Source organism: Talpa europaea (assembly GCF_964194135.1).
Source record: "Talpa europaea genome assembly, chromosome: 7".
Lineage (NCBI taxonomy): Eukaryota > Metazoa > Chordata > Mammalia > Eulipotyphla > Talpidae > Talpa > Talpa europaea.
Genome location: NC_140074.1, coordinates 132,952,210 through 132,978,702, shown reverse-complemented (window position 1 = coordinate 132,978,702; position 26,493 = coordinate 132,952,210). Strand labels below are relative to the sequence as shown.

Here is a 26,493-nt window from a genome sequence, read left to right as displayed (position 1 = left end):
CCTGCACTTCTGACTGTACCCAGTGCTTGAATAAAAATAAATAAATCTTAAAAAAATAAAAAATAAATAAAACAGCGTTCACACAGCAGTCACCAGCACGCAGCCGGCCTGGCACTCCCCCAGCCCCACAGGATGGCAGAAACCTCCGCAGTTCCCACTCACTCTCCCCTTGCCTCCCCAACCCTGAACCCCGACAGCACCTAATGCTGTCCCCTCCCTCTCCACACCTCAGCAGCTCCCTATTAAGAGCATCGGTGGACCCTCCTCCACCCATGCTCTTAAAATCGAAGCTCCTCACCTGAGGTTGGAGACTGCGGACTGCGCTTCTGCCCCCCACTCCAGACTCACCTCCCCCAAGGCCCTGTGCCAACTCCCCATTCAGATGGCTCCCTTGTCACCCCCACCCCAGCTTTTTTCTTTTGGTTTCCTCTAGTCAAGCTCTTCCATTCCAGGGACATGCTCCCTCCATTCTACTGGTTGAGTCTCGGCCTTTCCCGAGGCCTAGTGGATGCCCACTCACCTGCTTCAGCTCTTCCGCCCCACCTGTGCCTGCCCCACGACTCAGCCCTTTCCTCTGGGCTGTGACGACCAGGCAGGCCAGTCAATCACTGCTCGCAGATTTCAATGGGGAGAACGGCGTGGTTCTGCTCTGAAGTGTTCCAAAGAGAAGGGAAGCCACCTGAGTTCAGAATTTTATTGCAACTAATACATAAAATGGATGGCGAAGGTCTGACCACATGTGACTGCCCAGTAAGCACCCACATTCCGACACGCCTGTGGTGGTGGCCCCAGGAGCTAGTCTACCCGGGAGCCTCTCGCCGACGCCGCCGGAAGCGCTGGGAGGCCTGTGTGCTGCAGAGCCGGCTTCAGTCCACCTCAGCCCTCCTGTTTGTCTTTATGACGGCGTTTATTCTCTTCTGTCTCAGCCTTTCCCGGTTCATGTTTTCCACCCTGAAACAGAAAGACTGTCAGGCCCCGATGCCAACTCAGGGCTTTTCAACATAGTGGAGGAGCTGGTGCTCCTGGGAGCAGCAGAGGGCAGCAACCCGATTCCTCCCCGTCTGTCTCTCTGGCTCCCGAGTCTTCCAGCTGCCTGCCCGGAAGGCCTGGACTTCACCTTGCCTCTCTTCCCAGGCCTCCCCTCCTCCACAAGTCTCAGTTTACAGACACCCGGGCATTCTCTGGTACCTGGTCCTGTGAAGAGCAGCATCTTCTCTGGACGGCTCCTTGACTGGCTGGCTGGCCTCAGCAATCATGTCTCGAATTTTCTGCAGGCAATCCGCCAGATTTCTGAACTGATAGCGGCTGCATTCAGAGGTGAGTATCAACTCTCCTGACCTGTTGATCTTATTTTTATGCTGTGGAGAACAAGGGCAAACTCAGAGCTGTAGAGAGGAAAGCCTTAAAAACGACTGAGGACTAAAGGCAGCAAAGGGGCCGTTACCGTGATGGCCATCTTCTGCCTCACGGGCTCTGCGATCCAGTCAGCAGTTGCCAAGTGGAACCTGACTTCAGCCTTGGAATTCACTGTCAATAAAGGGAGCGGGGTCACCGACACTCTCGGGAGCCTCAGCAGCCCCCGGGGGACTGGCGACTGTCCCCAAACACAGGGAGGCGAGACCCCTAGCCAGACCCGTTTCTATCCTGTGTCAACATGGGGGCAAAGGTGGCCGTGGAATCAACCTGCAGCCTGGGAGACACTTGTAGACAAAAATAGGCTGCCTGGGCTTCTCTTACATTTGTCTTAGGTCCTGAAAAGACCGTGGGGGCTGGGCTCCCGAGAATGAAGGAAACCTGTTCTCGGAGCGGCTGCCAACTCGCACTGTGATTTCCCTTTGTTTAGGCCCACAGCCGATCCTAGTCCTAGCAACCCGCAGCTGAGAGGCTGAGCATCAGACCACACTGAGAAGAATAAAGAGGATTATAAGCTGGCAATGTTTAAGCTCCTACTAAAAAAAAAAAAATCCCTTTAGTCCACGTGACTGGAAGCCCAGAACAACTGGAGTCTGCCTCTCAGCTAAGTTTTAATGGGAAAGAAAACACAAAGGCCCCCTACCTTTGTTAACATTCTGGCCGCCGGGACCGCTGCTCCGGCAGTAAGATATCGTCAGGCGATCTGCAAAGTAGCACGCACCAGAGGAAAGATTACCCACGGCTGTTGGTTTACTGCCACCAGCTGTCCTCATCACACCTCTCTCTCCTTCAGTGACTTAGTATGTAAGGTCAGAGATTATTTACAGATGTCAAAGTTAAAATCCTGAGTAAGTGACCTCCCCAAGGCCACACAGACAGCAGCGGATGTGAAATGATGACCTGGACTGTCTGCTCTTGGTCCCGTTCACGCCGCCAGGTCTGGCTGCCTGGCTTTCTGCTGTCTGCTTGTTTGCTTTAAAGCAAGGACTCCTTCAAAAATTCAAACCAAGGGACACAGTTTAATATCGTATTGCAAAATGTGCTGGAGGCGGAATCCCAACAGACTGTCAGTTTCTTTTAAATCCTTTAAGAGCTCTGTGAATGGCGAGATATGTACATTTCAGATATATCTGTAAAATGCAAATGGTGGCTTACGATATACACTCTTCTGCACCACACTTTTCTCTAATAATGACCAACCCATTGACTGTAAAGGTTGCTTCATGTCACAAGAACATCGAGAGCTCGTCACCCATGCTGAGTGCTGCAGCTTTTATTTTGGTTACTCTAACAATGCTGAAATGACTCCACCATTGCACACTCACTGGGCTGGAGAGACCTGGAAGGAATGTGCGAGGAGGAAATGAATCAAAGTGACTCACCTAGAGGGATGTCACTGCTGGCTCTCCGCGCATCATCCTGCAATGGAACAGACACAGTGTCACCTAAATGCTACCAGCTGGGTGACTGGGGGGGAGTCACAATGCAAAGGTAAGGCAACTATTTTCAGGCCCCCAGCATGCTCCTAATTAAAGTGAGAATGACAGAGACATCTTCCCCCAACTCAGACCTCTCCTGCCTTCCCGCCTCCACCTGAGTGTGTCAGGCACCATCAGACACCTGGCTCCTGGGAGGGAAGGAAAATGCCACAGTACACCTGCAGGAGGGAGACCCAAAGGCACACCTGATGCCAACCTGGAGCAACAAACCTGTCACACGTGAGGCTGTCTGCTTGATGTGATGGGCACATCTGTTTTCAGGGTTTGTGTCAAACCGAACTGTGCACTCTACGATTGTCACCTCTGTCTCTCCTTGAGCTGCCCATCTCTAGCAAGCCCTTTCAGCCTCGACTGATGGCCACAAGCCTACCACAAGCCTGGTACAAATGCTTTGGAAGCTTTCTGGCCATCCAAGCTCAAAGTATCCTCCTCTGACTCCTTCTGGTCGCCTTCATCCCTCCTCATCTTAAAATTATTTGGGGGGGGTCTCATCCTACCCCACCTCTCTGCACCACTTAAGACCACAGAGCATGCTCCACGAGTGCCCTCCGTGAAGCACATTCTCCCCGCCTTCTGAGCGACACCGCTGAGTTCACCCCCACTCTTCTCCTTTGGTTGCTCTTGGCAACCTTTCCACACAGATGTGCCCCTAAAATCCTTTCTCTTTTCTAACCCGTTCTTTCCCTAGAACATTCCATCCATCTCTGCAAACAGAAATGCCATCTCTGTTGGTTGATGACTCCCAACTTTCTGGCTCAAACTCAAATCTCTTTCTTCAACTCCAGGCCCAGAGAGCCAACTGCTACTCAGTGTCTCCTCTCAGAGGTCTAGCTCAAACCTCCTCACAGGACTTCCTCTACTAACAGCCTCCAGGGGCCTCCCAGCACTCTATCTCGGCACCCTCGTTATTCGTTACTTCTCACTGTCTGGAATGTTTTTCCTCTTCATTCTGGCTACTCTTTCTACCACAAGAAACCTACACTCTGTGAAGTAAGTCCTCTTTTGTTTAGCCTGTCTGACCTTAAGGCTTGAAACAGGGTCTGCCACAATAAACTTTTTATTGAATGAATGCACAAATGGATGTTACCACCATTTCCTCTCTCAATGGCAACTCCAGTCTTCCATTGCTCAAGGGCCCAGATTCCAATTCCTCTTATATCACTTGTCGCAGAAAATCTGTTAGCAAATCATGTAGGCTTTTCCTTCAGGAAAGATCTAGAATCTGACCAACTCCCATGACTCCCATGCTTCTATTCTCTACATCATCTCTTTCGTGTGTTACTGCAATCTCCTTACTGGTCTTCCTGTTCTTGCCATTCAACAGTCAATTCTCCATAAGGCTCTGTAAAAGTGATCCTTGTATGATGAAGTGGGGTCATTTTACTCTGCCTCAAACCCTCCAATAGGTCCTCACTGTATTCAGAATAAAGTTGAAGGCCTGTAAGCCCTATGAACAGCCCCCATACAGCCCTCTCCCTTCCAGTTCCATCTCTTCTGACTCCACTGCTCAGTCACATTGGCCTGCTTGCTGTTCCTTGGACGAATCCAGCATGTTCACATCCTTGCTGGGGTGCTTATCTCCTTGCTATTCTCAAGGATCACGGCCTTGTTTCTTCCAGGTCTCTACCCGACTGTCACCTTCTCAGGAGGCCTTTCCACACAATCTCACTTAAAACTACAACCCCATCCCCACCTTAGCACGGCTTCTTCCCTCCAGGCTCTGTTTTCTTAATGCACTTACCCCCTCTCACTCTACTTATTTATCGCCTGCCTTCCTACATTAGAATATAAGCTCTGCAAGCATTAGGGGTTTTGTGCTTTGTTCACTACTCCAGCCCCTAGCCTGGTACAGGGCATACAATGTGCTTTCAAGAGAAGTTTGTTTAATGAATGGATGACTGCATGAACGTCCTCTTTCAGCTGCAGGTGGAAGTGCCATAAAACTGGGTGGGTCCTAGCTCTTGGGCTCCAGGGCCTGAAAGAGTGCCTGCCTGCACCCTTCCAGTTGTTAATAAATGCACCCTGAAAACACGGACGAGAAGCCACTTCCTCGGGCGTGCTGGGATTGCTCGCGGCTACGGACAGGGTAACTGTCCAAAGGAGAACAAGCCACTTGGCGGTCTTCTGCCTTTACTGTCCACCGTGGAGGGCTGGAAGGTGCATTTTCCCTTGGGACAAGATTTGGGCCTAAGGGCCGGGGAACGTAAAAGGCGCCCCCAAGTGTTCTCCCGGCGCCCCCACACCTCACAGTCACGCAGGACCCCACGGAGCACGCGGAGACCCAGGTTCCCCGGTTGCTCCGACAACCACCCCCCCCGCTGCGGCGACCGCCCAGTCCGGCGCGCCCCGCCCCTTGGACTGTACTCCACGCCCGGCCCAGGGGCGCCGGCTTTCTGACGTCACCCACACGCGTCAAAGAAACGCCCCTTCCGTCCAGCCCTCCCGGCTCACCGGGACCCTCCAGGCGGTGTCCCGGCCCCGGGACTCGGGGTAGAGCTTGTCCAAGCTGTAGACGCTCTGAAATTCCGTGCCTTCTCCCTGCTTGTGCAGAGTCCGGCGGGGACAGCGCGGCGGGAGGAGACAGGCTCGGGCTCGGCACAGACCCCAGCGCACGCAGCGGGCGGCCGCCATGTTCGGGCGTCGGGCTGCTTCCGGGAGCACTTTCTTCCGCGGTCCGCCGGCGCCCGCTTCCCCCCGAGCTTTGGTTCCGCGCCGCTTTTAGCGCTCGCGCGGGGGAGGCGGGATGGGGGAGCCGGGGCGGGGGAGTCGGGGTGCTCCCGGCGGCGCCCCTCTCAGAGCTCCCGTCACGGCCTCCGAGACGCCTGCGGGTGCCCTGCGGTCGGCTGCCGCGTGGGGAAGATGCCGGCCAAACGCGAGCTCTCAAGGGAGGCTCCTGGCGCAAAGAACCCTAAATCCCTTCTAGAAACCCTTTCCCTGGCGGTCTGCTCCGTGCCCCCCGCCCCCCGACAGCGGAGCTCCCCGCAGATCCCCGCCGGCGGTGATGCCGGCCCTGCCCGGGCGGTTCTTCTCCACCCCCTGTCCTCTTGCTTTTTTCCTCTCACGTCTCGGGTGGCAGGAGAGGTCTGCGCGCCATGTGGGATCCTCCTCCGGTGGCCTGGGAGCAGCCGGGGATCGAACCGGCGCCGCAGAGGCCGCGGGCAGCTTCGCAACCCAGCGCTCCGGGGAGGCCCCCTCTCACGTCTCTTAACCTTATTTTCCTAGCTTATTGCCTGGCCCCAGTGCCATAAACCCCACTGGCTCCCTGCGGGATCCCAGCTCCCGAACCCCGCGCTTTCTAGGCGCTCAATAATATTGATAAGATGAAAAAAAATTTTTTTTAATGGGTCAAGTTCAGCTGGAGCTGAATTTTAGTGACTTGAGACTCTGACAAGGCATCCCATAAGCAAATCCGAGCTAAGCAGGGTGCAGGACAAACACCTGATGGAAGGAGAGGAAGGCAGCTCACAGAAATGTTTTCAAAAGCAGACATCCCCGCTCCAGGGGGTGGAGGAAACAGTTTTGTGCAACAGGGGTAGGAGTGATTTCCTAGCTAGAAGGGAGGTAAGGGGCGCCAGGGGGGAGGAGGTAGAGATTAACAGAGCCACAGGCTAAGCAGAGGCCTTTTACAGGGCTGTGAGGCCATGAGCTCCAAAATGGAGATGTTCTAGCTCTGAGAAGGGTTGGAGGTGGAGCAAGCAGTATTTGAAAGCAGCTCAATAAATGTTAGTGATTATTAGGAATGCTAGTGGCTGTTTCTTAATGAAGAGTTCTATTTTTAGGAAAAGCATAATTACCTAGAAAAGCATGCCCTTGGGGATGCTGACTGTTTGAAACGGAAGATCGTGAAATCAAGGCTTTACCATCTTCGTCTCACTGACGCCGGCAAAGTGTTTAGGAGGGAATAAATCACTTCCCAGTCACTGGCTTCTTAAATCCAAATTAGGAATGGCAATGGACATGTCTTTTGGGTCCTAGGCTGGCAGGGGAAGTCTTCTGAGCCCCTCCTTGACTGAGTTAGTGCTAAGACCTCAGAGGGAAGAGTTGTCTCCATGGTGACTGAATAAGCTGCTCAGGGGAACAGAGCCAGGCACTCACCCAGGTCGTTAGCTCTGGGGTTATGAATAATAAAGTCAGCACCATTCCGGCATCACGACTGCAGGGCTGGGCTCCAGTTCTGGGCCTGGCCCAGAGTGATAGGAAAAAGAAACTGCAGGTTCCCATGGCCCCAAATAAACACAGCCTGCTCACACCATCTGGTGGCCTGGATTCTGGGAGGAGGGGATAAAGAGAATGAGACGGCTGTGCCTGCGGCCGAGGGAAGAGCAGCTGGCACGCTCTTCACCTGGTGCTGCTGAGAACCATTCAGAATAGAGACCTTTCTGGGAGAAACAGACCTGAGAGATGCCACCTGTTTCCATCCTGAAGGCCCAGGATGGCCTTTTCCTTCCCTCCCTGGTCCTCCAGGGGCTGAGATGGTGCTTCAGGCAAGGAATATTCACAGGGGAAAGGAGAAAGAGGGAGGGAAAAGGCACCTTAGCAGCGAGGAGCTTGCAGACACCGTTGCTTCTGAGTGGCCGGGGTTGGGGTACCATTTCCACGTAGGGGTCCATAGGTCTTTCCTTCCTTTGTTCTCTGATGTGCCCGGGGTCAGATCAGCTCTTAAAACTCAAGCTCATGTTGAGAGAGGGAATGTGTGGCATCCAATAGTGAATCGGTCAGGGTTCAGATATTTCTATGTGACTTTGAATGACTGGCTTAGCCCTAAGCTGGTCTATCCCTATCAGTAAAATAGAGATTTTATAGCTGCCTCATAATGGTACTGGGGTATTAAATACCTGCAAAGCGCTTAGCACTGCCTGGCACAGAGGCAGCAGGCAATAAAGCAAGCTGCCTCCAGGGGATGCTAGGGGCACCTGGGGTCCTAGAAGGAACTTGCCTGCTGATGACATCTCTTTCCTCTGCAGCCCGGGGTTGGGGGAGATCCAGACTGCATGTGTCCAGCTGGTCTCTCCTTCCCCCGGGGGCTGGACTGGTGCACAGACAACCTGATGTGAGTGGGCAAAGCTGCCTTCTTCTTCCTAGAGACACTTCCTGCCCCTGAAAATGAGCCACCCCAGACTTTTGGCTCATGGTTTCCCCGGGCAGGGGAGGCAGGCTTTTTCTAGGGTGGTGGGCGGCTGGACCAAATGCCTCACCACAGAGATTCTTGTGTTTGGCCTTGGGGTGGGGAAGGGCGGGTCAGTCTCCGGAAGGAGGAGGGAAGCAGGGGATGGGGAGGGGCGAGTAGGCACCACGTGGTGACAGGAAGGCAGAAGGTGGGAAAAGTACTGCCAGAGGGCAGAGAGGTGGCTGGACATGGGCCATAGGAGCATCCTGCTCCTCCCGGCCACTGTGCCAGGTGTCCCCCCACCATGCTCTCCATCCACTGGAGAGGGGTGACAGCAGATGGAAAAACCCAACCGCCATTTGTGCAGGGCACACAGAAAACCCCCACACCGTCCAGTTGATGTAAAAAGCATAAAAACCACTAGTTTGCCAGCTCTGGGCTTGCCACTGCCTCAGGGTCCAGAAAAAGTGGCTCCTTCAGGAGTGGGGGAGGAGGGATGTTGGTGGGCCCCAGACTCCCCCAAGGTAAGACTTGGGGAGCTTTTCCAAGAATGTAAGCAGGGCCTATGGGCTGCGGGGGAGGGACGGGAGAGGGGAGAAGGCTGAGAAAAAACTGACCCTTCCCCCAGAGGTTCGGGAACATGTAATCTTCTCTGACTCCCGAGGTCACCTGTGCTGCTGGCAGGTGTGGGCTGAGGGGATGGGAAATTCAACACAGGAGGGCGAGTAGCCCGGCAGGGGGGGCACAGTATGGGCAGAGGGGCAGTGTGGGCTGAAGACTTATCCCCTGAGGAGCTTCTTGGGCCCAAGCCTGCAGGGACCTTCCGGGTGGGCCTCTGCCGCCTGAGCTTGGACAGCAGTGCCTGAAGTCCAGGGGAACGGCACAGAGGTGGGGGGCTGACACAGGACTGAAAAGCACACTATTATTGGGTGTTGAAGAAATCGGGAAACCCCACCATATAAGTGACATTTGCGGGCCGAGAGCTGTGGTCTTGGTGAAGGCAAGCCCACCCAGCTTGACGAGTTAGTCTTTACTGAACATGGGGAGAGCTGGGTATTCTCATGTCACCTGGGGGTATGGCTGTTGCCGGGTATATGGAAAAGATGTTCAGGGCTTGCAGGTCTGAAGTACAGCAGTGCCTGGCCCTCACGTCTTGCCAGTGGCTGACTGGTCACCCAGTGTGCAGTTCCTTGAGGACGTACCTGTATGAGGACCCCTCAGAGCTCCTGGGCCTCAGCCTCCTTCCCTCCAGCTCTCTCCCTCTCACAATTCAGCCTCCGCGGGGCAGCCTGACAAAGATTTTAAAAACGACCAGGTGGTGAAAACATGCCTTCCGGGGCCTGGTGTACCCTAGGGGGGCCTGGCCTCCACCCTCACCTCAGCCCCAGAGCCTCCACCCACCCTTGCTGCTCTCTGGGTTCCCCTCCTTGATCTTCCCTCAGGTCCCCCTTCCAGGGCTGCCCCTCACCACCCTCACTGTGATTCTCAACCATATTTTTCTGTAACGGTTCCCTGTAGAAGCTTATTCAGAGAGATGTTTTTCTAGTTGCTCTTTCAGGAAATCTTCATATCAAAGATATACTGAATATTTCTATGTACTGGACATGTCTCACTGGACATAAGGTTTTCTTTCTTTCTTTTTTTTAAATTTTCTTATGATTTATTTATTTATTTATACAAGCACTGGGTACAGTCAGCAGCGCGGGAGGGTGAGAGGATTCACCAGAGCCAGAGCGGGGAGCAGAGCAGGCAGAAGGACCGAAGTACACTGCTGAGGGGAGCAGTGGGCGTGGCAGGAGAGGTCTGTCGCGTCATGTGGGACCCTTGCCAGGGGCCGGGGATGGAAACAGCGCTGCAGAGGCTGTGGGCAGCTTTGCAGCCCAGTGCTCAACTGCTGTGCTACCAAAGAGGCCCTAAGCTTTTCTATAAGATTTTCAAAACCTCCGCTCATTGGGCCTCCCTGGTGATGCAACCTATAAAGCTGTCCGCGGACTCTGCAGCACGAGTTCGATCCCCAGCCAGGGAGCTACCCCACATGGCGCAGTAGACCTCTCCTGACTCACCTGCTGCTGCGTGTTCTGTTCCCCACTCTGGTGAATCCTCTCACCCCCCACACCTCTGGCCTGTACCCCAGTTCTTGTATGCATAAATAAATCTTAAAAAAAAAAAAAAAAACTCCTCTCATTCCTGTGGCTCAGGGCTCCCTCATGCAGCACCACTTGCCCCAGGGTATAAATTGCAGCGCAGTCGGGGACCTTCTGTCTCCTTCACCATCATTTCCCCTGCATGACTGGGGCAGTTGGCACTCAGAAAATATGGACACTTTCAAGCTACTATTTAGAGCTGTTTGGCTGCAGATGCAGTGAGATGAGGGGGGCAGGGCTGAGGGCTCAGGCCTCAGAGGACAGAGTAGGGGTGACGTGGGAGAGGTGGGAGATACACAGACACAGGACCTTGGCTCAAGGGCCATTTCAACTTTTAGAATAGTGATGTATTTTTTATTAAAGAAGAGAATAAAGCATTTGTAAATATATTTCTCTCATGTATACTTCAAAGGTGACGTTGGTTGGCGCTACAGAACTGGGGAGCAAACAGGCAGAAGCCCTTCCCTCCCCCACCCCACCCCCTCCACCCCAGATGACAGAGACACACGGAGGGCTGGCAGCTGCCCAGCTCCAAAGTACAGGAGGGTTCACGATGTGTGAACAAGGGGCCGGCTGCCAGCTCTCTTCACAGTGTGGCCTGGAGAGCTAGGTGGGGCTCCAGGAAGGTCCGGCATGCTTGTTAAGAAAACCCATTTACCCATTAGGAAGGAATAAGGCATGAAGGTTCCCCACTGGGCCCTAGCACAGAGGCCAGGGCCTCGCACCGGACTGGATGGTTCCTGTGATTTCTGGGGTCTCAGGATGGGCAGCAGGAGAAACTGGAAACCCGGAAGAATTGCTCAGGGCAGACTGGGGACCTGGGCATCTCTTGCTGTGGCCAGTCTTATTGAAGCCTTAAACCACTGACTCGGCTGGGTCCTCAGAAGTCCCCCCACAGAGGTGGGAGGTTAAGAGCAGGCAGGGAGAGACCTGGTGTTCATCCCATTGCATTTCAATACTGTTCAGTGTGGGGAGAGAATCTTGGGCAGTCCCCAGTGAAGGGGGGCAGGGGAGACCTGGGACCGCTGGCTGGTGGCACATGCCCAGGGTGCTGGGGGTGGCAGCGGGTGTGGCTGGCGGGGGGTGGGCCTGTAGGGGGCTTGGGAGTGAATGAGACGTCATGGTCCCTGAGATGGGGCAGGCAGAGGTCAAGTGGGGTGAGTCAGAAGCCACTCAGTGGTTTGCAGAGATGGGGGCTCCCCAGTACCCAGACCCCTAGAAGGCTTAACGCCCAGAAGGCATTTCCAGGGACAACTGGTACTGGAGAAGGCTGGTTCTGAGGAAAACTGGGTGTACGGCTTGTGTATGGCTGCGGAGGGGCTCCCTGTTCCCCTCCTCTGATTGGCTACAGTTCTGGCCTGAGGGTTCAGGGGAGAAGCTGGTCCTCACCAGGACCTGGCTGAGGCTCCCTGCTCTGAGTGGCAGGGCCCGTCTCTGACCTGGTCAGGACACTGGGGGTCGGACAGCTGGTGCTAAGGGACTAGCCCATTGAGGTTGGGCAGAAGCAGTGGGTGGTCCGGGGGACCCTGGAACCTGCAACAGCTGACTCTGGGGTCCCCTTTCAAGTGTTTCCAGTGGTGGCAAGGGGTCAGGAAGACCTTGCATTGCAAATCTCTCAAATGCCAGCTCTCTTCACAGTGTGGCCTGGAGAGCTGGGTGGGGCTCCAGGAAGGTACCCCCTAAACCTAAACTTTAACAAAAAAATCCAACTGGTCCAGGATGGCTTCCAGAGGCCTGGCCACAAAGTTGGGAGCAAGGTCCAGGGGCAGGAAGCCAGGGCTGGAGGAGCTGGGATTGGGGGCGTTTGGCTTTGAAACTAGAAGCTGCGCCTCTGGGCTGACTGGGGATGGTGGAGGCTCCTGGGTGGGGGCCTGTTGACCACCTCCATGTTAGCAGGGAACAGGGTGCGCCCCCCACACGCTGCTGCTCCTTGGGTGGGAGTGGTGGCCATGGGGATATATTGCTGCCAAAGGGCCCTTCACTTAGAGGCTGTGAGGCCTGGGCTTGAGAGACCCAGGCCTGACCCCAGGGCTGGGGCGGGAGAGGGTCACTTGCTACTGTGTGTCTTCACTTTGGTGGCGTTGATGTCCGCCTTGGTCTTCTGGATCCTGGAGAAGATCTCCTTGAAGAGCGCCTTGTACTCAGGCTGGCTCTGCTCCAACCGCTTGTCCACCGCCTCCACATGCAGGCTCAGGGTCTTCTCTCCTGCCTTGGCCTCCCCCTGGCCCTCCTCGCCCCCCAGCAGGTCCTTCCACGAGCTGTCCCGGGAGATGGGCCTGGAGGTCTGCACGCCGGCGTGCCTCACCCCAGCCCCGTGCTGCCGGCACTTGCTCAGCAGCTCCTCGTACTTCTCCAGCAGCGCATGGTACTGCTCGTCCACCTCGCGCAGGATGGACATGCCGCGCCGGCGCACGCTGTTGGCATGCAGTGTGAGGTTACCCGCGTGCCGGCTGGCAGGGTCCTTGGCCACGATGGCATTGAGCGCCGTGTCGCTGCAGCTCTTGCGCACGGCGTGGCTGGGGGAGGTGGCTGGAGAAGAGACACAGTCCTGGATGCCTGAGTCATCCCCACTGCCGGGTTGGGGGTCGTCAGCCTCAGGGGCCTGGGTGAGGGGTGCCAGCAGGGCCTCGGCCAGGTGATCCTCCCGGCCCAGCAGGTAGGTCTTCGCCTGCTTCATCTGCTGCAGCTCCAGCAGCTCGGCCTCCAGCTCCTGCACGCGCAGGCGGCAGCCCTCCATCTGGCAGAGCTGCCGCTCCAGCTCCGAGCACTCCTGCAGCACCACTGTGTACTCGTGCTCCGCCCGCTCCTTGCGCTGGCGCTCCTGGCTCACCTGGGAACGCAGCACACCCACCAGCGTCTGCAGCCGCTCGTTCTCCTGCTCCAGGGGCCGCGGGCCCAGCTCCAGGGAGGAGCTATGCAAGCGGAAGGCATCCTCACACCTGGCAGGGAGCGGGGACAGGGGTGGTGGTCACTGCCAAGGCCCCCACACCCAGCCCTGACACTTCATCTGTCTCTAGGGCCGGAAATCCTGTTCATCCCTCTAGTCCACTCTCTGGCCCTCTCCCTGGGCTCCGTCCTGGGAGGCTGACCTCAATGGGCTGCTCCAGCCAGGCTTCCCGGCTCTCTCCCCAGGCAAGGGGAGGGCCCTTGAACCAGGCTTCTGCTCACAGGCAGGAGCAGAAGGAGGTCTTGGGAGTGTCTTCCTCAAGCACCAGACCTCCTCCTGACTCCTTTAGGCTCGGTCACAGCCCCTTTCCCTTTGCAGCCCCGGGGTGCTGCAGTGTCCCCTCGCCCAAACCTCTCTACGAAGCACCCCTCCCTTTCTCTGTGCAAGGCGCTGTCTGTCTCCTGCCAGGCCTTCCCAAGACTCCTACTACATACACAGCACGGACGCGACATGGAGTCTGCCCAGCACCAAGATACAATGCGAACCGAAAGGTTAACCCTCCTGGGTTCAAATTCTGGCTCACTAAACAGGAGACCGGGGTGAGACACAGAACCTCTGAGTTTTGGCTTCTCACCTGAGCAGTGGGGATGAAGTGCAGGCAACCAAATCACTAAGCAGAGCGGTGGGCACGGGGCCAGCACCTTGTAAGCCCCGGCTGGCTGACTGTTGTTGGCAGCGGCCGTCTCCCCGGGCCGGGACAGCGGGACAGCGCACTGAGCCTCAGTGCCCACCCTGCCCTACCCTTCCTCCCCGGGCTGGCCGTGGCGGGAACTTGAAACTGCGCCCAGGGTCCCGGCTGCTCCCCCGACCCCCACCCCCGGGCCTCGCCTACCTGGGGCTGGTGCACAGCTCCTTGAGGCAGGGGAAGGTGTGGATGGTGCGCCTGCGCTCCCGCTTCTCCCGGCGCACCCGCAGCTGCTCCAGGCCCCGCAGCTGCTCCACCTGAGCCTGCAGCTCCTCCACCTGGGCCTGGAGGCGCTCAATGGTCTCTGATAGCCTGAGGTTAGAGTGGGGGACACGCACGGGAGGGACTTCAGGGGACAGGGCCAGCCCTCCTCGCGGCAGCCCCGGAGAGACGGAGGGTTAGGGAAGGTGGGTGATCTTCAGGCGGTGCCCAGACACACCCTTCTCCTGCACCTCCCAGGCCCAGCGGACACTTCCTCCCGTGCCAGCTTGGTTCCTCGTACATGCTCTGTCACTTATCACCCTGCACGGCAATAAAATATTTACACGCCCGCCTTCCCTCCCAGGCTGTGCGCTCCGAGCCCGGGACGCTGTCTTTGTATTCCCGTCACTGTATCCCTAATGCCGGAAACAGCTGGCGCGTGGCCGATGCTTGAGGGATCGTGGCCTGAATGTTAAACCTTGCAAAACCGACAAGGGCAAACCACTGTCCTCCCAGGCTCTCGCCTGGGCTCTCGCCGGAAGCCTGAGTCACACCCACTGGGCCTGCCGCCTGCGAGCGCGCACACCCAGCCCCGGCCTCCCCAGCCTCTGCCCGGTCCTCACCCGTGGATCTTCTGCTGGGCAGCCTTGCTCTCCAGCACCAGCTTCTGGTTGGTCAGCTCCAGGTCTCGGGCCGTCAGGTCCAGCTGCTCATACACTTTGGCGTGCTGCTCGTTCACACACCGCAGAGTGTCCAGCTGCTTGGTCAGGTACTGAGGGGCCCGGAGTAGGGTGGGGTGAGTAACTTCCAGAACAAGACTTGGGCTAATGTTTACCTCCCTCCCCCCGCCCGGGCCTTCTTGCCCCTTCGGTGGTGTGGTGGGTGGGGTATAAGACATTGGTACATTAGGGCTGCCTGGGACAGTTGTGCAGGTTGTGAACTGCACAAGGGGCCCTTGACTGGTGTGTGTGTGTGGGGGGGGGGGGTTGCTGGGAAGGTCTGTATGGCCCCTCACCTCAATCTCCTGCACTTGCTCCTCATTGGTGGAGTACATCTGCTGCAGGGACTCCTCCAGCTCCTTGTTCCTCTCCAGCAGTGTCTTCCCCAGCTCTGCGGCCAAGTGCAAGTCTGTGGGCAGGGGCAGAGGTGGAAGAAATGTGAGCAGCATGAGGAGGCCAGAGGACCCCCATCAGTGCCCTGTGAATACACGAAGGACCAACGAGCTGCTGGGCACTTGTTCTGAACATTCATTCTGGGCTGGGAGCTGGGGACCCCAAGGCAACCAGGACACAGGGGCCGCTCTCCCATCGGGAGCTGGGCCTTTGCACTGCCTGGAAGGCCTGGAAGGCCTTTCCCCAGACACTCCCCGCTCATCTCTCTCCTCTTTTAAGTCTGTGCTCAATGGCCGCCTTTCCAGGAGGCCTTTACCGAAGCACTTGATTCAAAACCGTACCCTCCCCCACTTAATTTTCCCCCTTGGCACTCATCACCATCCACCTTACCAGCCGACTTGCTCATTTATCTTGCTCATCTCCCCCCAGCTAGCTGTAAGCTCGCAGGACAGGGATTTCTGCCTGTTTTATTCACTGATATCCCCGTTCCTAGGCCGGTCCCCGGCACAGAGTAGGTGTGAAGGAATCATTTTGAAAGAGTGTGATAGGAGCGTCCACTTAGGATGACAGATTAAGGCAGAGTGAACTCCTGCTGGGTACGGTGGGAGGTGCAGGCAGCGGGCAGCCTTGGGGGGGTACTTGGAAGGGTGACTTGGGGTTCACTGAGAGGCAGCGCGACAGAAAGCCGGTGGACTGTGAGAATGGGGTGGGGCCTTGGAGCTCTTCAGCCCGAGCTCTTGTCCTGTGGATGGTGGACGGGAGAAGAGGGAAGAATGACCTGCGGGTCACGGGCTGGGGTACGGCTGTGCCGGGAGAATTCAGGACTCCTTTGGCCTGGCCGGCAGGGTACTGCTTGGTCCTAGTGCCCTGTCTTCTTTCCTTAGGCAGCAAAACCACCCTCTACCCCCAGCAACTCTGGTTCTTGTATCCTCTGGGACAGGAACCTCCCCCTGCCCAACGCAGCCAAAGGTAAGAAGCAGCTATCAGAGAGGCATGGAGGGGATCTGGCCTGCTTGAGGGGGGCTGTGTGGCAAGGAGGGGGCGGGGCCAGAAGGAACTGGCCAGTACAGGAATCCCTAAGAATTCTCTCTAGTATGGATGGAGTCGTGTGAGGGTACCGAGACATTTGAGGTGGCTATTCCCCCATATATCTACACATGCCTGATCCTTCTTAGAAACCCAGGGAATAACATATTTGTACATAAAAAAATAAAATAACCAGTGTGAACTGTTTATAATCTGTCATTCCCTGGGTTTCTAAGCGTTCGGCAGTGATAGGAATGCCCTCAAGTGGCCATGGTGGTGGCTGCGAGCCTGTGAATGTGCAAATGACCACTGAGCGGCAGGGCAGTTTAAAGGAGTGAATGATACAGGGTGCAAATAATATCTCAATAAAGCTGTTTTTGTGTTTTTTTTAAAATGGTCGGTGGGTTGGATCTCCCTGGTGGCACAAGGTGTTAGGATGCAACATATGAAGCTGTCTGCAGTCTCTGCAGCATGAGTTTGATCCCTGGCCGGCCAGGGAGCTACCCACATGGTGCAGCAGACCTCTCCTGTCTCGCCCGCTGCTCCCCTCAGCAGTGTATTTCAGTCAGTCTGTCTGTTCTGCTCCTCACTCTGTCTCTGGTGAATCCTCACCCCCTGCATTTCTGGTCTGTACCCCAGCTCTTGTATGTATAAATAATAAATCTTTAAAAAAATAAAATTCCGCCTATACACCCACATGCACAAATGGACGCACGTGTAGATGTAGGTGCTGAATGCAGACTCCAAGGCCAGCGGAAGGGAGCAGGGCCCTAGATGGGTCCTCAGACAGGGCGCCTTGTCTGCTTGGGCTGAATTCACAAGTTTGGCTTCTTTTTAAAACAGCTTTAAGGTGTGTGTGAAGGAGCACTTGATGTGAAAACTCAGGCAGTACAGAAAGATTAAAAAACGGTGACAGGACCTCCCTGGTGACTCAAGGGGTTAAGTCGCAGTACTATGAAGCTACCCGTAGCCACTGCAGCATGAGTTCGATCCCCAGCTAGGAAGCTACCCACATGGCGCAGCAGACCTCTCCTGACTCGCCCACTACTCCCCTCAGCAGTGTATTTCAGCCAGTCTGTCTGTTCTGCTCCCCACTCTGTCTCTGGAGAATCCTCTCACCCTCCCACGCCTCTGGTGTGCACCCCAGCTCTTGCATACTTAAATAAATCTTTAAAAAAAAAAAGAAGTGACAAAAACTTACTTGAAAGCATCTCAGGTGCGCTCGCCTGTCTATAGCTCTGTAGCCCTAAATGAACGGACAAGACCCAACGTGTAGTATTAAAAGTACACTGGGGGGAGACGGAGAGGGGGAGGCATAGGAGGGGCGGGGAGAGAGGAAGCAGAAGACAACAGCTCACCTAGAGAAAGGTGAGGCAGGTTGCAGGTAACCCCCTTCCCGACAGCTCTCTGGGCATCAAGCACCTAGAGATGCTCGAGGCGACCGTGTTTCCCACACCCGCTCTTCCCGTGCAGTGACCCGCAGGGCCGGCTTTCTGGGTCAGCAGCCACAGGGTCGTTGCTAGATGAGCATTCTGTGGCACACAGGTCCCTAAATACAGTCGCAGGCCCTGGGAAGCTATTTTTATGGGCGGCGCTGGGCCACCTATGACCTGCCCCAGTTTCCCACTGCTGAGAGGGGCGGCTGTCGCGCCCGCGACTCCTTTTGACTGAGCCCCTGGACAGCGCCCTCTCCCCTGCGCTTGGCCCACTTGGTGTGGGGCTCCCTGTGGCCCCGAGGGTGGGAAACCCGCCAGGTTGTGAGTGCACAGCTGGAAATCGGTATTCCCTTCATCAGGTGGTGCCTGACTTTATACCTTATTGTTGGACTTTTTTTTTTTTTTTAGAGGCATGGTTTTATTTATTTATTTATTTGTTTGTTTTTGTTTATACAAGCACTGGGTACAGTCAGAAGCGCCAGAGGGTGAGAGAATTCACCGAGCCAGAGCGGGGAGCAGAGCAGGCAGAAGGACCGAAGCACACTGCTGAGGGGAGCAGCGGGCGGCAGGAGAGGTCTGCGCGCCATGTGGGACCCTCCTCCGGTGGCCGGGGAGCAGCCGGGGATCGAACCGGCGCCGCAGAGGCCGCGGGCAGCTTCGGAACCCAGCGCTCAACCGCTGCGCCACCGGGGAGGCCCCTATTGTTGGACTTTTTAGGGTGTTTTCCATTTCCCCTCTATTAAAAACAAAACTCTAAGTTCGTGATACAAACACCTTCATGCAAAGCACTGCCTGTGTCCTGAGGATACTTTCAAAGAAATGATGATTGGGCAAAGGCAGGTCTATTTTTTTTTTTTAAGATTTATTTATTTATGCATACAAGAACTGGGGTACAGGCTAGAGGTGTGCAGGGTGAGAGGATTCACCAGAGACAGAGTGGGGGACAGAACAGTTGGCTCTACTGAAATACACTGCTGAGGAGAGCAGCAGGCGAGAGAGGAGAGGTCTGCTGCGCCATCGGGGTAGCTCCCTGGCCAGCCAGGGCTGGGGATCGAACTTGTGCTGCAGTGGCTGCAGATAGCTTCATAGGTTGCGTCTTAACCCCTTGCGCCACCAGGGCAGCCCAGGCCTATTTGATTCACTCTGCCAAAAGGCTGTCCAGGAAAGCTTGGGGGGTTCTCCCACCTTGAGGTGGTTTCTTAAAACAGCCCCCCAACATTGTTTAAATCCAGATCAAAGCAATCGGAGGCAGCTCTGCCAGAGAGGGGTGGAGGGCAATGTGATGCAGACTAGGAATTCAGCCCTTTGTCTCTTTTCAGACAGGGATAGTTCCAGGTTCCCAGGGGATGGGCAACCTCTGCACTCTCTCCCGCAGAGCATTATAGAGTGGTTCCAGCTGATGACATGGCAGGCCTGGAGTGGGGAGTTTCCTTTTGAAGAGCTCTGACTGGGGGGGAGGGGCATTGGAGAGCAGAGGCCCAGGCTTCTTTCAGCCAAGCTGGACATAGGATGGACCAGAGGAGCCTGGTCAACCACCTGGCCTGGACAAAAAGCCAAGTCGCTGGTCAGGCAAGCACCTGGAATCTGCTCCTATACCCAGAAGTGAGGTGTTGAAATGACCAGAGTGGAGCCTTCAGGTTGGGCTTATGTCAGGGGAAGAAGGGAGCTGTGACCAGATGTCACCCCGAGGGGTTCCCGGCTGAGAAGCAGCGCCAAACTATTCTAGAGCAAGGCTATCTAACAGCCTGCAGAAACAAAAGCAGTTTTCCAAATACCTACCGCAGCTATTAAAAAACCCATTAAATCATACACATGACAGACAAGAACTTGTAACCCTGAGCAATTAATTTTCTGCTGAGGATGCCAAGAAAAACTAGTCAGTCACCTAATAGAAACCCGGGGTGGGGTTGGAGACACTTGCAGATGAGTTTATTAGCCAGAAGTTGGGCAAAAGTCTGGAGCTGTCTGTCGATAAAGTGCGACGTCTGCACTGCAGCCCCACGTGATGCTGTGTGCGTGGCAGACATTTGGCCACCCCAGCTCCTGATGAGGGAGTAACATCGTCTGCCCACACTTCATGATGGGATGGCGGGTGTCCCCAGACACTCTCAAAGGATTCAGGTCTAAGAAAAAAACACACTTCCGCCAGTGTTTTCTCCCCGGGACAGTCAGCTGGTCGAGGAAGAGGCCAGTGCTACTAATGCTGCCTCCTGTGTTGGCATGGGGGGTAGGCCCCATGGGTGGCCTGCGTGGTGCCTCGAAGCTTAACCTACAGAGCCAAGGTCAGAGGCGGAGGAAGGAGAAGTCAGGGACAACTGCACTCTGTTCTTCCTTCCCAACGAGCGCCTGGGGGTGTGCATTCCTGCTGCGGGGGACTGGGCAGCTGCAGGTCACGCTGTAAACCAGGAACACTGAAGCTGGCCCTGTACGCAGGCCGCGAGAGTGGCCTGGGCTGCCCAGTGGCTCAGAAACGGGAAGGGAAACAGTGGAAGCTCTTTGGGGTGGGGAGACTCCGGGAGGCCATGGCAGGGAAGCTGGATCAGAAAGCTAAGCTGGCCCGAGTTGCCAGGAGGGATCACGAATGAAGTTTAGAAGCTGCAGAACAGGGGACTGGGTGAAACCAGGGCTGGGGAGAGGACACCAGCCGGGCGGTGTCCTTCAGTCTCCCAGGAAGGTGCAGCTGCCCCGTGGATACAGGGGCGGGGAGGCCTGGGAGTGGGAGAATGGGGGAACTGGCCACAGCAGAAGGGGAAGTCGGAGCAATAAAAAGCTTATCACAACCAAGTGAATGGTCGCCCACGCCAGCGTGGGCACTGATTGAACTGGCACATTCCAGGCCCTGGAGTTTTCTGGGGTCTCCTGCAGTGGCCTTCAGCAGTTCTGTCCTCTGAGTGCCTGTTGAGAAGCTGGCCCCGCGCGATGCCCCAGAGGCTTCAGAGAGAGTAAGTGATAGGGCGCAGGCACAGCGAAGAAGAGACAAAGATAAAGGGGGCGGGAAGAGGGAAGTCAGCACCTGGCAGGCCTGCGGGGAGACACTGCCTCCAAGACACAAATGTGAGGAACTCTGGGTTCTCAGAATTGGGATTCTGTCGCCTCTCTCCACTCAGCGCGTCAGAGCTCTCCCCCTGAGGCGGAGACTCAAGGTCAGGTGTCCAGGATTTCAGATCTGACTCAGCAGTCATCTCTCAGTCTGGGAAGAGGGACCCTGGTCCAGGGTGGGGAGGGAGGAGCAGAGCGCGGTGCTTAATAATTAATGGCTTTTTCTATTTTTACAAGCGCTTCTGGCCATGGGCAGAGGGAACAGTGAGAATCGAGGCTCTGGCTCGTCCCTGTCGCTTCCGTCCATGGGGACAGAACAGCATCAAAGTCACGCAGGAGCTTGATGGCCAAGAGGAGCGAGCTCAGGGCATGGGAAAGAGGCACAGAGGGGACCAGGCTGGCTGAGCTAAGTCACTTTCTGGACCACTCGGAGGCAACCAGGGAGCAGCTGGGCAGCAGAGCGTGGGGATCAGGTGTGGGAAGGAGGACGTGACAGGCACCTCACCCCCAGTGTGGCTGGTCCTTGGCCCAGGCTCACCCCACCCAGCCCTCCATGTCAGACAGAGGGGTTGGTGCCGCAGAAGCTGCACCCAGCACTCTCGGTAACTCCCACTCTCCAGCCCTAGCAGTCATTCCCACTGCTCCCCACCTCGGCACCAGCGCCCCCTTCACTAGACGCCTGCCCCAGAGTCCCTATTCTTCCTCCAGCTCAGACAGGGTCTGCATCAACCTTCCCGAGTCTCTGCTCACTGCGGCTGGGTGAGGGCTGCTGCAAACCCCCTGTGGCTCTGTCATGGTTGCTAGTTGGACCCCATTTCTGCCTTCCCTGATGGAAGGTAGAGTCCCCTGGGGACAAGAGATGGTGTCCCAGGCTCAGCACAGCGCTGAGTGTTTGGATTTTGGTGAAAGCTCTGGTTTCTCCTGAGATGGTCTCATTCCTGGTTTCCCTCCTTGTTTCTGAGCTCTGGCCCTGCTGGGTTTTGCAGTGCAGCCGACAGCTACAAGTCAGTAAGGGCCAGAGAAGCGGGGTGCTGAGCCCACCCCCCACCCTAACCCCAGAGCTGGAGCCCCCAGCCCAGCTGGAATCTCCACACCTCCTCTCTCATCCCAGGAAGCAGTGCATCTCCCATCCCCACTCCAGCTCCTTCCTCCCACATCTGGGGCGGGCATGGTGCCAGAGACATGTTAGGGGTGCGGGAATGAAATGAGACAGCAACAATGTCAGCATCTGCCTCTCTGGAGGCCATCTTCTCAGGAACTCAGCCTCCAGTGGTTCCTTCTAGGCCTGCCTCTTCCATGAAGCCCTATCACTGCATCCCACTATGCACACTCAGCTATAGACTCACGTCCATCTGGGTGCAGGGGGTGCTGTCAGGGGGCCAGGGCTGATTCCCAGCTCTGACACTTCAGTGGACCCCTCGTGTTTGTGGAATGCAAAATTTGGGGGTTGTTGCAGCCAGTTTTGGGCATCTCACTCCAGGCCAGGAGGCTCAGGAGACTCCAGCTCATGGAGTACAGCAGCACCCCCCACCCCAGGCTCTGATTAACCCACAGTCCTGAGCCCAAGGACAGAACCTCATCTGCCAGCTGCACCGGGAGGTGGGTCAGGGTCAAGAAACAGGCTCCAGGATCTGGTAGGTGCCTCCCTTGAGGGCAAAGCCAGGCCTCGGGGGCCCTGAGGATGGACGCTGGGAGCGGTGGCTGCTGGCACACTCGCTGGGTGACCGGTTCCCTCTCCCTGCCCCTGTTTCCTCGCCCCTCCAGCTCTGCCCATCCAAGATCGAGCGGCTTTCGGGGGCAAGAGAAGGTGATTTGACTCCACTCCCACAGGCCCGGGCCCTGACCCTCTCAGGCCTGCTCCTTCCTCTCCAAACAGCCCCACCCTGCTCAGAGTGATGTCACTTCGGCCACCTCACCGCCCGCTCTGACCCCCGTCCAGCCACCCTCTCTGCTCTCAGATGGGCGGTGGGGGTTGATTCCTTCTTCATTCAGGCTCCGCTGCGTCTCAGAGTCTCCAACCCCGACTCCTCCAAGTCCCCCGCCATCCGGGAGGGGCAGGGCCCGGGACCCCCCCTCATGAGGGCCGCCAGGAGACTCCAATCTGAGTCCCCCCGCGCGCCCCGCGCGCCATCCCTCCCCGGGGAGAGGAGAGAGGAGTTGGGAAACTTTCTGGGAGACTTGAAAGTCGGGGAGTCAGGAATCCGGGCAGGGGCGGGCGCCCCGGGTGTGGCTGGGATAACGTCCCCCTCGCGCAGCCACCGCCAGCGGGGCGCAGAGGAGGGGGGCGCGTCCCGCCCCCAGAAACTTCCTGCGGCGCGCAGGCCCCACAACACCGGGCGCCTCCAAGAACCGGGCGGGCGAGCCGGACGAAGAACGCCGGGTTGTCGGGGAGAGGGGGGCTGCTCCCCCGCCTCCGCAGGTGTCGGGGGTCGGGCCGGGCCTCCCGGACAGCGCCCGCGACCGCAGGTCCCCACTCCTCGGGCGCATCGCCCCCCCCGCCCCCCGGGGACGGCGCGGGGTCCAGCCCGGCCCCTCCCGGGGGTTGTCGCCCAACAATGGAGCGGCGGACGAGGGTCTCGGGGCGCCCCCCCCCCGCCTTCCCGCCCCGCGCTCACCCTGCTCCAGGTCCTGCGGGTCGTACCAGGGCTCCTCGTCCTCCGCGAGGTCCTCCATGCCCGCGGCTCTCCGCATGGCGCGCGGCGCGCGGCTCAGGGCCGGGGCGCGGGCCGCGGGGCGCGGCGGCGGGGGCCGGGGCGGGGGCGGGCCGGGGCTCCCGCGTCGCGGCCTCGGGCTGCAGCGCCCCCGCGCCCCCTCGCCATCGACTCCCCCCGCGCGGGCCGCCCCGGGTCCTGCGGGGCCGGGCGCGCCGGGCGGCGGCGGCACAAAGGCCGAGGGCGGGGACCGGCGGCACCGCGGCGAGGCGGCTCGGGCCCGCCGGCCGGTCTGCGGGTCTCGGGGCGCCCCTGCCCGGCTCCAGCCCGCGCTGCCCCGCCCGCCGCGCGACCCCCCGCGCCGCCGCCGCGTCTCCGCCCGCCCGCCCCGCGCTTCCCGGCGACCCGCTCCGGGGGCGGGGCCGGCCGCCGCCGGCCACTCAGGAGGCGTATGCAAAACAGGGGGCGGGGCCGGGGAGCCGGGGCGGGGCCGGGGGCGGGGCCTCCCGGTGTCCCCGACAGGCTGTTGTGGACCCACCCCCCCCCCTTCTCTCCACGCCCGACTGCAGTTTAGGGCTCGCTGAGATTATTTTATTTTGTTCACCTATCGTTGTGGCTCTCTCTCTAGGTCGCCGGGAAGCAAGGATCTCGTCTCTCTCGTTCACAGTTGGCTCCTCAGTGGCAAGAACTGGCTGGTTCATTACTACCTTCTCTGTGTGCTCTTTGAAGGAATGGATATTGATTTACAATTTCCTTTATTGAAGAAGTTGTGTTTAGATGCCTCTGGCAGGAAACCTTAGGTCAAGAGTGGCGAAGGCGTGTTACTGGTATTCTGTTTCCCTTTAAGGTCCTGTTTCCCTCTCCTTGGGATTCCTGTCCTATATCCAATTATACCCATAAATAGTCTAACCTACCCAGGCATTCTTTCCCTAAAGGAGTTTTTAGACCCGAATATTCACATGAGTGGTTTTTATTTGGACCTATCATGTGGGTACTGTGGAGACATCCTGAATATATCCAAGTCTTAACAGATGTGACAAGTAACTCCAAGACAGGACTAATACCCAGAATGTAGTAAGGACACCTGCAAATCCACAGGAGAAAAACAGCCCAGTAGAAAAGTGGGTGAGAGATTCACCAGACACTTCACAAACGAGCAAGTGACCCAATAAACATGTAAGATGCTCATCTTTAGAAGGATCAATACCTACAGGGGAAGGAAAGGAAGCAGGGGTGGGCAGAGGGAGGAACTGGATCGGGATGTGGCTTCAACAAAAGCCTCCCCCATTCTTGGAGAACTCTGAATCTGGGGTGACCCTTCAAAGCTATTTCAAGCAGCAGTGGGGAGTGGGCTTTTACATCCCCAATACATGTCAATCAGTCGTTGTATGGATTGCAGGCTGTCCCTGGGAAGTAGGTGCCACCATGGGCAAAGGGGTCTTCCTCTCTTCTCGGAGAGGGGGGCAGCACAGTAGAGCCTGCAGCCCTCCCAGCTGCCCAGGAAACACCACGCAGAGGGAGGAGTCTGGGGGATGCATCATAGCATCCACCACAGCTGTATACCCTATAACCGGCACTTCTCCTTTGTTGTGGGACAGACACAGATACACATGTTAAACACGGCTTGCACGAGACTGTTCACTGCTACTCTGTTGACAGTAGCCCAAATTAGAAATAATCCAAATGTCCATCAATAATTTATGAGTAATTGTATTGTTAGAATTTAATGCTAACTGCAAATTAATATTGATTCATGACACACATGTTCATGTATAATAACTGTGGGGTATTTGTGCAATGGAATATTATACAGCACAAAGGAAACGCTGAGTGAAAGACACCAGACACAAGAGTAAATACTTGTATTGGTTTGCCTATTGTTTCTGTGACGCATCACCCAAAATTTAGCAGTTTGAGACAACGCAAGCTTGAGACTATCTTCTGAAGGTTACAAGTCTGACATGTGTCTCCATGGGGACAGCCAGATGTTAGTAAGGCGGTGTCCTTTCTAGAGGCTCCGGGGGGAAAGTCTGTTTCTTGCTATTTCTAGAGGTTGCTCACATTCCTTGGGTCATGGCCACTTTCCGCCTTCTAAGCCATCAGTCAGCTGACTCCTCACGCTGCAGGGCTGACTCTGTCTCCCTCTTCCACTTTTAAAGACCCTTGTGATGACACTGGACCCACTAGACCAGCCCAGCATAATCTCTCGTTGTAAGGTCCTCAACTTCATCACATCTGCAAAGTCCTTTTGCCAAGTAAGGTGACATATCTGAAGAATCTGAAACAAAATAACAAAAAGGACCTGGGGGTTAGAATGGGGACACTTTTGGGGTTCATGATTCCGTTTACATGAAGTTTAAACCTAGCAAAAACAAACAAACACAAAACAATGTTACTCTAATCAGGATATCATAGGGGCTTGGGGAGACACCGCAGAATCCCTGACGGACTGGGAGTGTTTTATTTCCTGAACTGGGGGCTAGTTACTGGTGTGCTCATTTGTGAAAATCATCAACTGCAAACTTGTGTGACGTGTGCACTTTCCCCAAATACAGGTTATACTTCAACAAAATCATTTACTTAAGAAGAGGGAAAAAACTACCCCATGACCGAAACTCAGGCAGCCTCTGCCCTTGAACAGCTTCCCTTCTAGGGGATAAATAAATGGTTGCAACGAGCACCGTGAGGGAAATGAACAGGGAACTGTGAGAGAGTCTGAGGGAAGGCTGCGATTTGGTGTTTGGGAAAGTCTCCCTCAACAGAGGACAGAGGATGGAGACTCAGGTGACCTACAGTGCTGGGCGCTTGGCCTGACTTGGTTCATGAGAACCCGAGGTTCCTGGCCTATGGGCCCACTTCCTGTGCGTTCAGGCTATTCCCAGAGGAGGAAATTCAGATGGGCCTTTGCAGGACATTCCTCAGCCTCCCCGGCAGCCAACAAGCCCTGTCGTCCATTTCTGGCCTTTTCTTCTAACTGAGTCAAAGCTGGGTAGAGAGCCGTGCCCAGGTGGAGAGCTTAACCTACCTGACCTAGGTCCCCTCCAGGCTGGCACCTGGTCTGCATGTCAGGCGCACCTATGGTGTTCCCTGTCCGGGGCATCAGCAGTGGGCACTGATATCAGGCCAGAGCCCCTGGGGGCGCCATGTCCTCCGGGCCTGGGATACTCTGACCCCCCTGAGCTCGGCTTCCCACCCCGGGAAGCAGGAACGCTCCCCTAATCCCTGGACACGCG

The 26,493-nt window shown here is 56.6% G+C and overlaps 2 protein-coding genes across 2 annotated transcripts; both read right to left on the bottom strand.

Moving 5' to 3' along the window:
- Positions 1 to 866: 866 nt before the first annotated feature.
- MRPL58 (mitochondrial ribosomal protein L58) lies at positions 867 to 5,543 on the bottom strand (the record flags this gene model as incomplete). The annotated part of the gene is made up of 6 exons (XM_084236913.1): positions 867 to 951; positions 1,189 to 1,358; positions 1,445 to 1,527; positions 2,057 to 2,116; positions 2,796 to 2,832; positions 5,364 to 5,543. 6 exons carry the CDS (start codon positions 5,541 to 5,543, stop codon positions 867 to 869), a joined length of 615 nt encoding a protein of 204 aa, XP_084093039.1.
- A 6,667-nt stretch (positions 5,544 to 12,210) lies between these two features.
- Positions 12,211 to 23,300, bottom strand: CDR2L (cerebellar degeneration related protein 2 like; the record flags this gene model as incomplete). Its single annotated transcript, XM_084236520.1, has 5 exons — positions 12,211 to 13,102; positions 13,943 to 14,107; positions 14,620 to 14,768; positions 15,012 to 15,124; positions 23,225 to 23,300. The coding sequence occupies 5 exons, from the start codon at positions 23,298 to 23,300 to the stop codon at positions 12,211 to 12,213; spliced, it is 1,395 nt and encodes a 464-aa protein (XP_084092646.1).
- Positions 23,301 to 26,493: the final 3,193 nt, after the last annotated feature.